The 13,609-nt window shown below is 38.6% G+C and overlaps 2 protein-coding genes across 3 annotated transcripts; one reads left to right on the forward strand and one right to left on the reverse strand.

Moving 5' to 3' along the window:
* Positions 1-1,079: 1,079 nt before the first annotated feature.
* Positions 1,080-4,274, reverse strand: LOC124270405 (SET domain-containing protein 9-like). 2 transcript variants are annotated; one of them, XM_046705456.1, is made up of 7 exons: positions 4,123-4,274; positions 3,500-3,774; positions 3,106-3,229; positions 2,744-2,859; positions 2,416-2,536; positions 1,532-1,645; positions 1,080-1,460 (listed from the first exon to the last, which is right to left on the reverse strand). In XM_046705456.1, the coding sequence occupies exons 1-6, from the start codon at positions 4,200-4,202 to the stop codon at positions 1,558-1,560; spliced, it is 804 nt and encodes a 267-aa protein (XP_046561412.1). In that variant the 5' UTR covers positions 4,203-4,274; the 3' UTR covers positions 1,080-1,460; positions 1,532-1,557. The 2 variants fall into 2 exon arrangements, with proteins under 2 accessions (XP_046561412.1, XP_046561407.1); XM_046705451.1 differs by having other exon boundaries at positions 1,084-1,645.
* A 10-nt stretch (positions 4,275-4,284) lies between these two features.
* LOC124270396 (translation initiation factor eIF-2B subunit beta-like) lies at positions 4,285-13,044 on the forward strand. The gene is made up of 13 exons (XM_046705441.1): positions 4,285-4,415; positions 4,912-4,998; positions 5,545-5,664; positions 6,128-6,176; positions 7,135-7,194; positions 7,419-7,468; positions 8,350-8,446; positions 9,443-9,502; positions 10,854-10,987; positions 11,346-11,406; positions 11,659-11,718; positions 11,930-12,066; positions 12,468-13,044. Exons 1-13 carry the CDS (start codon positions 4,339-4,341, stop codon positions 12,538-12,540), a joined length of 1,065 nt encoding a protein of 354 aa, XP_046561397.1. The 5' UTR covers positions 4,285-4,338; the 3' UTR covers positions 12,541-13,044.
* Positions 13,045-13,609: the final 565 nt, after the last annotated feature.

Raw genomic sequence — 13,609 nt, forward strand, 5'->3', positions numbered from 1 at the left:
ACAAAGACAGAATCTTATATAGATTGTATCGTGGCTCAAAGCACCCGGCACGTTTAAAAATTAACCCAAAACAGTAAACCATGCAGATTGTAACAAACTTTGTGGGGTGCGTGTCTTTGTAATTTGTGTGGGTATGTCTATATATTACCTGTGTACATGTTCCATATTCTGGCCAGCCTATGAATAAGCAACGTTTCTTGATAATAACAGATATAAAACATTTACGACAAGTTTAGTAGATTAAAACGACTTTTTGAATTGTCGAAGCATTCTAATTATTCATGGCCCTACGGGAATACATGAACAAGTACCAAACATATCACCAGTTGACAGAGGCAGAGACTAGTCTAAACTACTGGTCCGGTGGACGTCATTCAGTGAAAACACCCCCAATATCACTTATATTTTTGTGACTCGTGAAGGTCCGGGTTAGAATTGATCTCCAGTAACCCAAGCTTGTCGTACGAGGCGACTAACGGGATCGGGTGGTCAGGCTAGCTGACTTGGTTCACAGAGGTCATCGGTTCCCAGTTGCGCAGATCGATGCTCATGCTGTTGATTACTGGATTGTCTGGTCCAGACTCGATTATTTACAGACCGGCGCAATATCTAGAATATTGCTGAGTGCGGCTTAAAACTAAACTCACTCACTTATATTTTTCTTAAAGAATTCACTGGTCACATTCCTACATGTATGTGTTTATGAACTGCATCTGCACAAATACTGCTGTGTAGAAATATGAGGTTCATGTGTTCTCGTGATGGGCATAAGACACAATCAACAACAAATCTAAACACATTCCCCAACAACATTGTGTTACCTTGTCAATCGTCAGAAAGACCAAACTAATCCTCACCACTAACCAAACAAAGATTGACATCAGTTTCATGGCCCCGTTTCATGATAAACCAACAAACATAGAGAAAAACAAACTTTATTGTATAAATAATACCATACAAAACATTCAGTCACACTAAATATAATCAGAATTTGCCATACAAACCACCAAAGAAAAAGACTTTTGGTGATTTAGGTAAGATACACCCCACACATGCATTCGTTTAAATGCTGAAAACAACTAGCTATGGCACATGTTGGTCATCTAATAGACTATATTTCTGGCACAATGTCACACACATTGAATCTTGTATTTCTAGTTGTATGTCCATGTATAAGATGTGTTACCATGGTTACTGCACTACAGTGAAGTAAGTGGAGAACAGCTACTCCCCGCACTGTATGTCCATGTAAACGATGTGTTACCATGGTTACTGCACCACAGTGAAGTAAGTGGAGAACAGCTACTCCCCACACTGCTTGTCCATGTAGAACATGTCTTACCATGGTTACTGCACTACAGAGAAGTAAGTAGAGAACAGCTGTCAATGTATAAGATTTGTTACCATGGTTACTGCACCACAGTGAAGTAAGCAGAGAACAGCTCCTCCCCACACTGTATGTCCTTGTAAAAGATGTGTTACCATGGTTACTGCACAAGTAAGTAGAGAACAGCTCCTCCCCACACTGTATGTCCATGTATATGATTGTTACCATGGTTACTGCACTACAGTGAAGTAGGTAGAGAACAGCTCCTCCCCACACTGTATGTCTCGTGTTGACACCAGCACCACAACTCTCATCAGTCTGAAACAAAATACCTATATCTATCATCTGTCATTTCATATCTACACATAATAATACGTTTAAAGTACAATGAGTGACTGAGTTTGGGTTTAGTACTCCTGTGAGTCGTGTTCCAGCTACCTCACAGAATGTCAGATCAGTGTGAGGGGAAAAGTCTGAAGTGATGGTGAGAACCACTTGGCAACACCCACAAGCAGTTAAGGGAGACAACCCTGCACAGCACCTTCAGTCAGCAAAACATGATAAGTTGCTGTGTGTTAGAAGTGGCATTAGATTGCAATATGCTTTTACTAGATTTGACTTATGCTAGAGCTATTCTTTTTATGAGTGAGTTTGTTAAATATTGCCTCTGTTCACCTTGCATAAAATGGGTACCCGGTGGTATAAGTCATATGACCTTCTAGCGCCTCACTGGCACCTTGGGTTATCAAGGGTAATAATGTCCATTGTGTTGTATCTGCTTAGTGGAAACAGAGTATCATGCTCCAGCCAAGATATCATGTAATCCTTACTGGGATTTGTATGGTAGCCTTCTGTTTAGGTGTTGTGCAGTGTGACAGGGAGCATTGTCAATACCGAGTGGGATACACATCATATGGGATCTAGACTACCGATTGTCACACTGTCATTCTTGTGGAATCTGCGGTAGCTGAGTGGATTAGATTGCTGACTCAACCCCCAATGTTACTAAAGCTTTAAAGTGAAACCCATAATACAACTGTTGTTTCAGCATCTTGCCTTTCTGTGTACATGTTGTGCAAACATCTCACCTGTCATGTGTGATACTGTCAGTACTAGCACCATAGTGGACATTAGGAATATACTTGAGGAGCTGAAAGGGGAAGTCACTCGGGATGTCAAACTCCTGGTAGGCCACATTGGCTGGGTATTCTGCATCAACAGAAATGGTTGTGTGACAATTCTTTCTTCTCAGAGCACACTACCTCCCCCTTGGAGGATTCTAGAATAGATCCCCTTTACTTAACACTACACGTATTTGTGTATCCTTTACGATAAACCCTTCACAAATCGTAACATCTACAATGGCTTACTAAAACAATTAAAATGTCGGATATATTAGTACTTCAGTGAACCTACTTGCAGACTGGTTGTTGACGTACTGGCCAACAGCCAATGGATTGTGAGGGGACTCTGTTAACCAGCTGGAGTCACACGACAAAAAGGGACCCATTCTGTCTCGCCCTTGACATGACCTACATATTTAACAATCAGTTATTAGTATATGCATTTTGATTACAAATGGTTGCAAATTCTGTGTTGTCCAAAGCATATTACAGAAAGTGCAGACAATATCACTGTAACAATAAGATCATTGCCCTGAAAGTATTCAATCAGCTCACTGTTTGTGCTTTGATGCATATATGCTTTATGATAATTGTGACACATCTGATCTTGTGAGATCAATATACAGAATATGAACAAGGATGAAGCTACCTCACTTGTAAATGAGTTTGGACAAGTTCTTGTCATTTCCATCGATAAGGACTCCATCTATACACCGAAATATGAATGAATTTCCCAGACTTTGAAAAAATATTGGTTCATATTGCTCATACACTGCCCCTGAAAAAAACAAACAAAGTCTTGATAAAACAAAATTATTTGGGTTGATAATACTTTAGTCAACATAATTCATAATAAATGATAGATCAGTTGTCTTACACTATTAATATCCTGAAAAGTATATTTACTAATTACAAACAAATACATGTATAATGAAGAATTTTGATTAAAAACAGGATCAATCTGCATCAAAGATGTGTACGTGTGCGTGTGTGTGTTTGTGTGTGTGTGCGGTAATAAATGGTGCAGAAGCAGAGAATCAGCCCTCACCAGGGTACATGGACACAATGGTTTTAGCTGGGACTGTGCCCCTTGTCACAAACACCCCTCGACCCCCATTTTCCAACAGACTACACTGTCTTTCAGTCACAAAACCAAGCTGCTTCATCATGATGTCAAGGTTTTCCTTGAATATTGTGTGTCTGTCCTTGATAGGTGATGTTTCTTTCTCATGGAGGCTTTTGAAGAAACATTGCAGAAAATTGGCAACAGCCTTGTTGGAGATAATGGCATCATCTGCTCCTTTTGGTACTTCTCTCACAGATCTAAGTGGACAACAAAAATAACATTCACTATGTGACTCCACATGCAAACCACAAATGCCTCAATATGTTTTGAGGAGTTGTACAAAAGAAGTTGTACTGAAATCACTTTTTATAACAATTTCATTCAACACTCATTGCATCTTCCTCCATGAAATATGCCATCTGTATTTGTCAGCATATCATTTAATGTTAAGATTAGATAGTCACACGTCAAAGGTATGGGTGCTTTAAAAACAGGTATACTGGTACAAAGCGCGAAGCCCATGTCCCACGGCTTGATATTGCTAAAAGCGATGTGAAAACTTTAGGAGGATGACAACACATAAATCATTAGCGGTAAGTAACAACCTGTCCTTCAGATTAAAAGCTATCCATGGGACAAAACGATATTTGTATTGTTTCCATTTGTTCAATACACTCTTTATCATGTCGCGAATGTATCATGGGCGCTGACATATTACAGGATCGCACTGAATATCAATTCCTATTGGTTGTGTCTCCACCAAGGGGAATAACCCTAATCATATCCGGGGAAAAGAAAATTCAGAAAACTGCAATTTCGTCATGCCAAGTGGAGAAATGGAGAAGAAAGAAGATCTAAACGAACGGATAGAAACGTTTATTAATGAGACAAAACAAGGGTAATTTATAAAACATATAATTAACAAATCTTAGTCTGTTGAGGTGTATGTTGCTCTCACAAAGTGTGACATATGGGAAATAAGAGCTTTATGAAAAGTACAAATTGGACAAACATACAAAATTAACAATATTACAGTTTCGTATACATACCCGGTATATATTTTTTCAGTGATTCCTTTAATGATGAGCCTGAGAAACAATAATAAAAGTCGGTCATTCGTTAAGGGTATGGGCAGTGAAGAAATGACGAAACAATGTGACAGTCTGTAGATCTTATTAAAAATAATGTAAGTTTCAAGGAGACAATATGGACATTTTATGATGAAATAAAACTTGCCCCCCTGTAATAAAGGCTTGTTCTCCCGATAGCTTTTTAGTAGTTTCACCACAACTGCTAAAACAAATTCTTAGCTCATTTGTATTTTAGCATGTATGTCCTCTCAGCAATTGCTAACCAATGAGATATGTACGGAAGAATATATGTTGCTTTTGCAGGCTGACACAAGGTTCCTATGATGTTGCATGTAAAACTGTCAATTTGCTTATGCGGATCATCTCACTGACAAAATGGTCGAATGCAAAGTAAGTACAACATAATACACAAAGGGGAAGCACCATTAATTTTGAGTCTGTATCAGTTCCTGCTGATGTACCGCATACATTGCAGTATTAATGGGCAACGGTTCTCCAACTCGCAATTGTATTGTCTCACCTACACATCTTTCATTAGCCTGCTTATAAATTAACCTTGAACACAAGACAAATCAAGTGAAGATTATGGTTCATAATAATATAATTTTGAACCCGCAATGAAAATGCTATCTATTTTTCAATACATACAAAGTTGGAGTATTGTTGAACTGTATATTACCATGTAGAAACAAAAATCCTGTAATTCAGTCATGTATAATATGTTGTTTTGTAATACCATAAAGACAGCAAAAGATTATTTGAAAACAAAGCTTCTTAACCTCCGAAATATCCTAATGATAAAAGTAAAATGTGTACAATTTCAGTTTGACATATTACATGAGTGGCATCATGTCTTTGATAAAAAATATAACTAACCTGATCTGCAATAGATGTCCTTGTCATGCACAAATATTCACTGTTTATCCTTTTGAACAGAGAATTAATGGAAGTAATTCGAGGAGAAGGAAAACGTTTGATGTCAGCAGAAGCAACAGAAACAGTTATTGGTAACATGGTGCGGAGAATACTCAAAATAATCCGTGAAGAGTATGCAAGGTATGTGTTTATACAGTCAAGGGGTTGCTTAGTTATTAGAGTCTGTTGAGTAGCCAAGTCAAACTAAGGGGTTCTTGAAGCATTTTCTCTCAGGGTCTAGGACAAATGCCACCTGGACCGGGTGGCTTTTGTCCTGCTCCCGTTCACTCAGTGGGTTCTAGACTAGTGGTAGCTAGTCATATGAAAGGTCTGTGTACATTTGCCCAAATAGGGAGAGTGTTGGAGGCCCATTCTTGGTTTCCTTGCTTGTTGCTGAAATGTTACCTGATATCAAGTGTGAAAGTGACAATGTGTTTTTGGCTTGAAATCAAACACCTGAAAGTTTTGGATTATACCTGTACTTTATTGATATTTTCATGCAAAAGATGTTCAATCTAAAAAATCATGAGAATAAGACATGGCAACTGTTTCCATTGCTATACTAGATATTGGTTCTCATCAAATACGCTTATTTTCTGCCCAGGACCTCTCAAGGACGATCAGAAGAAGGTGACCCACAGGAATCACTTCATGTGAGCACTGTTCAGCAATCCTGATATGTTAGACCAGTTTAGTGTCTTGATTCACAGATTTTCTAGGTTGACACAGAGTTGGTTATAGGTCACATGCAACGCAAAACACAACTTTGCAGATTCTGATACCTTTCGGTATGGACTTACAGTAACAAATTATTAAAAATGCAAATTCAACTTGTAAAGTTGAAAAATAACGCGATGAAACACCCCACTGATGTGAAATCAGAGTTCAAACTATTCACTAATTTCACCCCAGCACTGGGGTGAAAAGTGGTTTCAGCAGCTGTGCTGCGCTGCGCCCATAGCACATGCGCAGTGATTAGGTTCACGCGGCTTGAACCGGGAAGGTGACTCATAAACACACAGCAAGGAATTGCGTGCAAAGATTATCGCTGTGGTCGAAGTTGGAGAACAAAATATGTTTCTTGTGATTACAAGCATCTTGGGTCTGCAGTAATAAAAATGCAGTAATAGACTTAGTGTCTGTTTTATTGACACCTATATGTCTGCCTGCCTGTCTGCTAATGACAATATGCAATACACAACTTCAATCATTGACCACATGCAATTTGAACTTGAAACGTATCAGGCTATACACCATAAACAAAATACATTGACTTGTTTTTCACTGTTTTTGACATTTTTTCATTTCATTCAAACTCAACGAATATTGAATCAGTTGCTTCACTGCATGTTCCAACATGTCGTTTAAGTGCCCATTAAGCACACAAAAAGTTGCATTTACCTTTGTGTATAAATGACTTCACCACGTTTAAGTTTATATATGACTATCAAAGTTCCCATACTTTTTGTTTGTAGTATATATATATCACAGTCACTAAAATTGAACTATGCGTGCATTATGTGTGATGTGTGATGTTATAGTACTAGCAGTAACCGTAATGATTATATGTGTAATATTTCAAATAATTTTGTTCAATGTTCTGTTTTTCAGAAACTGCTGTTGGCTGAGGGTCAAATCGATGATTACAGTGTATATATTCCAACATTAAAAGTAAGGGGATTCAAGAGTCAATCTACATGTGTTATCTAAGTACCTTCTGCATAACGTAAACAGGGAAATAAGTTAACCTTGATAATCTACGTTAGATATTGTTTACAGTAATGCCTCAATTGAATTTCTTTCCTTGATACTATGAAGCTATAAGTGTCATTCTGCATGTATACTGAAAAATTGGAGTCCGTCCTCAAAAATCCCCACCTGTTTGTTTTTTGTAGGCCTCAATTATAGAAGCTATTGGAGAACTCAGATCAGAGCTTGAAACAAGGTAGGTGATGCATATTGGTGGTGTATATTGGTGATGCATATTGGTGGTGTATATTAGTGGGGTGTATCATGATGGTGTGTATTGGTGATGTGTATTGGTGATGTGTATTGGTGGGGTGTATTGGTGGTGTATATTATTGGGGTGTATCATGATGGTGTGTATTGGTGATGTGTATTGGTGGGGTGTATTAGTGGGGTGTATCATGATGGTGTGTATTGGTGATGTGTATTGGTGGTGTGTATTGGTAGTGTATATTAGTGGGGTGTATCATGATGGTGTGTATTGTTGGGGTGTATCATGATGGGGTGTATTGGTGATGTGTATTAGTGGGGTGTATCATGATGGTGTGTATTGGTGGGGTGTATTGGTGATGTGTATTGGTGGGGTGTATTGGTGATGTGTATTAGTGGGGGTGTATTGGTGATGTGTATTGGTGGTGTTTATTGGTGGTGTGTATTGGTGATGTGTATTGGTGGGGTGTATTGGTGGGGTGTATTGGTGATGTGTATTGGTGGGGTTTATTGGTGGTGTGTATTGGTGGGATGTATTGGTGGGGTGTATTAGTGGAGTGTATTGGTGATGTGTATTAGTGGGGTGTATCATGATGGTGTGTATTGGTGGGGTGTATTGGTGATGTGTATTGGTGGGGTGTATTGGTGATGTGTATTAGTGGGGTGTATTGGTGATGTGTATTGGTGGTGTTTATTGGTGGTGTGTATTGGTGATGTGTATTGGTGGGGTGTATTGGTGGGGTGTATTGGTGATGTGTATTGGTGGGGTTTATTGATGGTGTATTGGTGGTGTGTATTGGTGATGTGTATTGGTGGTGGATTCGTATAAAAGCATTTTTCAACTGATACTTGTATGATTCTGTCTTTCAGTGCTGACAACATCGCCACACAAGCTCTTGAGCACATTCACTCAAATGAGGTTATTATGACAGCTGGAAAATCAAAAACTGTTGAAGCATTCTTAAAGGTAGCAGTCTTTCTTCTGATTTGTGTAAGACGGTATGATACTTTTTGACATGGTATGAAATGATTCATGGTAGGATGGTCACAATTCACAATATTGGATACATTATAAGGGTTGTGTTGCAAGGCAGTGAACATAAGTGTTCTTAGTTCACATATATCAGTTGGAGCTGTTGTAATACCATTCAGTATTTCACAATTTAATTTCAAACCATATAGTCCCATTTTTATATATATAGAGTATTCTGCAGGAATAACCTCACGAAACAATATGCATCCAACAGCATTGTCACAGTAACCATAATTCATCTTGTGTTAGCACTATTATTGACTGTGACAGAGATTCATGTTGTGATCATGCATCTACCACAGCTCATCTTATGTTGGCACTATTATTGACTGTGACAGAGATTCATGTTGTGATCATGCATCTACCACAGCTCATCTTATGTTGGCACTATTATTGACTGTGACAGAGATTCATGTTGTGATCATGCATCTACCACAACTCATCTTATGTTGGCACTATTATTGACTGTGACAGAGATTCATGTTGTGATCATGCATCTACCACAGCTCATCTTATGTTGGCACTATTATTGACTGTGACAGAGATTCATGTTGTGATCATGCATCTACCACAGCTCATCTTATGTTGGCACTATTATTGACTGTGACAGAGATTCATGTTGTGATCATGCATCTACCACAGCTCATCTTATGTTGGCACTATTATTGACTGTGACAGAGATTCATGTTGTGATCATGCATCTACTACAACTCATCTTATGTTGGCACTATTATTGACTGTGACAGAGATTCATGTTGTGATCATGCATCTACCACAACTCATCTTATGTTGGCACTATTATTGACTGTGACAGAGATTCATGTTGTGATCATGCATCTACCACAACTCATCTTATGTTGGCACTATTATTGACTGTGACAGAGATTCATGTTGTGATCATGCATCTACCACTATTCATTTGTTTCCCAGGATGCAGCCCGAAAGAGGAAGTTCCAGGTGATTGTCGTTGAGTGTGCTCCCTTCTACCACGTGAGTGCTTTCTCCAGTTGTTATCAACAATTTCGCCAGATTCCTCCCCAGACAGCAGAGAAGGCTTATTTGTTAATCTTTCCAAATTAAGGATATGAACCATTATTCCTGGTTTGAGACTCAGCCATTGGAAATAAACACTTAGACCTGATTACTTTGTATCGGCTATCACTTTGCTCTAACTAACTGAGTCCCCACACTTGCGTTTAGAGTAGCAGAGTTGGGTATTGATACCCTCTAAGTATTGTTCATCAGGGCCAGAAGACTTCTGTAACATGAACTCGGGTTGGGTATCGAGACATTCAGTGTATTATAATCCTGTTCAGGGCCAAGTTGGGTATCGAGACATTCAGTGTATTATAATCCTGTTCAGGGCCAAGTTAGGTATCGAGACATTCAGTGTATTATAATCCTGTTCAGGGCCAAGTTAGGTATAGAGACATTCAGTGTATTATAATCCTGTTCAGGGCCAAGTTGGGTATCGAGACTTTCAGTGTATTAAAATCCTGTTCAGGGCCAAGCTGGGTATCGAGACATTCAGTGTATTATAATCCTGTTCAGGGCCAAGTTAGGTATCGAGACATTCAGTGTATTATAATCCTGTTCAGGGCCAAGTTAGGTATCGAGACATTCAGTGTATTATAATCCTGTTCAGGGCCAAGTTAGGTATCGAGACATTCAGTGTATTATAATCCTGTTCAGGGCCAAGCTGGGTATTGAGACATTCAGTGTATTATAATCCTGTTCAGGGCCAAGTTGGGTATCGAGACTTTCAGTGTATTAAAATCCTGTTCAGGGCCAAGCTGGGTATCGAGACATTCAGTGTATTATAATCCTGTTCAGGGCCAAGTTAGGTATCGAGACATTCAGTGTATTATAATCCTGTTCAGGGCCAAGTTGGGTATCGAGACATTCAGTGTATTATAATCCTGTTCAGGGCCAAGCTGGGTATCGGACATTCAAGACATTCAGTGTATTATAATCCTGTTCAGGGCCAAGCTGGGTATAGAGACATTCAGTGTATTATAATCCTGTTCAGGGCCAAGCTGGGTATCGAGACATTCAGTGTATTATAATCCTGTTCAGGGCCAAGTTAGGTATCGAGACATTCAGTGTATTATAATCCTGTTCAGGGCCAAGTTGGGTATCGAGACATTCAGTGTATTATAATCCTGTTCAGGGCCAAGCTGGGTATCAAGACATTCAGTGTATTATAATCCTGTTCAGGGCCAAGTTAGGTATTGAGACATTCAGTGTATTATAATCCTGTTCAGGGCCAAGTTAGGTATTATATTCCTGTTCAGGGCCAAGTCACATAATGAGACCTCTAGTGTTTTATTATCCTGTTCAGGGCCAACAGCTTGCTGTAAGTCTAGCCAAGTCTGGTATCGAGACAACAGTCATCACAGATTCGGCGGTGTTTGCCATCATGTCAAGGGTCAACAAGGTCATAGTTGGCACCCATACAGTCATGGCCAATGGAGGGTGAGACGACGACAGCATTATATCAATTATGTCCTAGGTCAAATGATGATTAAATGTGTGTTCCAACTTGAATATATGTATTTCATCCTGAAGGTATAAGAAGAAGTTATATGTTACTGTTTTGTTCGGATTTATGATATATATTTTGTATATTGTACACCCAGTCTGTTGTGATTATGTACCCAGTCTATTTTGATATATGTACTGAAGACACATCATTCTCCTGTATAAATACTGTGTTGTTACCGATATGTTGACCAGTTGTGTTGTAATGAATACTTCAGACCCATTCTATATGAGAACTGCAGTTGGTCACACCAACCTATAAATGCTACTCTAAGAAGACATTTTGTTTCAGGTTAAAAGCCATCAATGGGAGTCATGCAATTGCCCTCGCTGCCAAGCATTATTCTGTTCCGGTAAGTATCTGGTTCTAGGATGTAAAGAGATGTCATCAAATCTATGTGTAGCCATCATCAAATCTATGTGTAGCCATGTTCAGAAACAACCTCTTATGCTGATCACCACTGATTACCTGTGTAGTTCCATTTTGATTTGTACAAGACAGGTCTTTGAATTGTAATAATAGTAAAGTATTCTGTTTTTGTGTTATCCTCGTATCCTTAACTCTTGTTTGAAATTATTATTAATGTTGGTACTTTTGTCTTCAGCTGATTGTCTGTGCAGCCATGTTCAAACTCTCCCCTCAGTATCTCTGCTCATATGACCAGGTGTGTAGAGTTATCTCCCTTTCATCGCTCCATTTAATATTAGTTTTCTTTCATGCCTTCTAATGTTGTTTTAGTAGATTGTGAAATGGTCTTTTTTGTGATGCCAGTCATTGAAATTCATTTAACTATTGAATGTTTATATTCATATGAAAACTGACAAAATGAGAAAGTAAACATTTTACTTACATTTGTACCTTTACTTTGAATGTAGGATGCCTTCAACAAGTTTGTGAGTCCACACAGTGTTATGAAGTTCTCCGAGGGTGAGATCCTAGCAAAGGTCCACGTGCAGAACCCAGTGTTTGACTATGTCCCACCAGAACTTGTCACTCTTTTCATCTCAAATATGTAAGTGATACCCTTGTTTTGTAATTCTCATCTATCTAATTTTAAAGTTCACTTCTGTTTCAGTAAATTTCTTGGACCACAATATCTATATTAGAATTAGACATTCGTTTAAAACTGAGTATCTTTTCACAGGGTATGGGGATGTGCCTGTATGGGATGTTTTTTATATCACATAGAACTGAACTGAAAACATAAAAAGACATGAAAAATTTAGAAGGACCTATAAAAACAGTGGGATGTTACAAAGAAAGTATGAAGAATGTTGCTGTGATATAAGTAGTTCACTAGTTGTTATGTTTTATATGCGACTCTTAAGTGTGTTATAATGATTAGAAATAGTTCCTGTTCATCTTTCTGAGATAGGACGTGGTGAGGTCAAGTCTATTATTAATATGTTTCAGAGGAGGAAATGCGCCATCTTATGTCTACAGATTATTAAGTGAACTGTATCATCCAGATGACCATGAACTTTGACCTATGAACACAGTGTCATGATGACCTAGTGGGATCTGTACAGCTTGTTGTGTGAGCAGGAAGTAGTGGAACAACGGCAGTGTCAGATTATACCGAACCAGGAAACAGTTGGCTGGATGCAACATGTGAAGTCTTATAATTATCAAATCATCCCACTGGAATGTGTTGTGTAATCATTTGACTTTTGCTCATCAGCACGTTTAAAGCGGGCATAAAGGAAATGTTTATCGAGGGATTTAAATGCCTGTTTTGTGGATATCATGTTGATGCTGGATTCTGGTCAGATTATCCCTAAATATGATAAGAAGTCATTTAACATGTCAATATGACTGTTTTTATATATAAATGAAATTTGACCCTAGGTAGCAGACACTCTTTTATAAAACAATATAGCTCTTATTCCCAGCCGGTGTTTCAGATTACTTCTTGCATGCATGGGAGGCTTAACAATATATTGATTTCTTATGACATTGTTAGTGAACATGAATACATCATCAAACCAAAGATGTAATGCTGGTCTGTTATCATATGTTGTGTTGAGGTGGAGGAGGCAAGTGTGGCCCAGTGGTCTATGGGGCAATGATTCACTGCCAGAGTTATGTGAATATCTGGATTCACATTGATATTATCATCCATTTTTTGCCCATGCCCACCTTTTTCACTTTCCTTCAACAAAAGCTGATGGTAACCATGGTAACTGAAATAATGTTGAGAGAAGCATTAAAGGTTGTAACTTGTCATCATTTGGTAGGTACTCCATGTAACAAGGCCAGTGTTTTGGGGCTGGAATAGTGATTCCTGATGAAAGATGTTAGCTTATATACCAGTACCCAACATTTGCAAAAATAACCACAAGATATGTACGTTCAGGGTACTTGTTAAACAGTGGTTGAACATTCATTTTGAGGTTGCACTTGGGAGATAAACATCATGTGTTGGCCAATTTCCGGGTGTTATTGAGTATTTGAAGCATAGGAATTCATTTGGAACCGACGGCATTAGCCGGAGGTTCCAAATGAATTCCCGTGCTTCAAATACTCAATAACACCTGGAAATTGGCCGACAGATG

This window comes from Haliotis rubra, unplaced genomic scaffold (genome assembly GCF_003918875.1).
Source record: "Haliotis rubra isolate DU_JTF1 unplaced genomic scaffold, ASM391887v1 Scf102, whole genome shotgun sequence".
NCBI lineage: Eukaryota > Metazoa > Mollusca > Gastropoda > Lepetellida > Haliotidae > Haliotis > Haliotis rubra.

Excerpts from the sequence above, each read along its gene's own strand:
- LOC124270405 (XM_046705456.1), bottom strand. The coding sequence starts at position 4,202 with ATGATAAAGAGTGTATTGAACAAATGGAAACAATACAAATATCGTTTT. Across the intron at positions 3,230-3,499 it reads CATTGTGTCCATGTACCCTG|GGGCAGTGTATGAGCAATAT; the intron begins GTGAGGGCTGAT and ends TGTTTTTTTCAG. Across the intron at positions 2,860-3,105 it reads TTGTCCAAACTCATTTACAA|GTCATGTCAAGGGCGAGACA; the intron begins GTGAGGTAGCTT and ends TTAAATATGTAG.
- LOC124270396 (XM_046705441.1), top strand. The coding sequence starts at position 4,339 with ATGCCAAGTGGAGAAATGGAGAAGAAAGAAGATCTAAACGAACGGATA. Across the intron at positions 4,999-5,544 it reads ACAAAATGGTCGAATGCAAA|AGAATTAATGGAAGTAATTC; the intron begins GTAAGTACAACA and ends CCTTTTGAACAG. Across the intron at positions 11,719-11,929 it reads ATCTCTGCTCATATGACCAG|GATGCCTTCAACAAGTTTGT; the intron begins GTGTGTAGAGTT and ends CTTTGAATGTAG.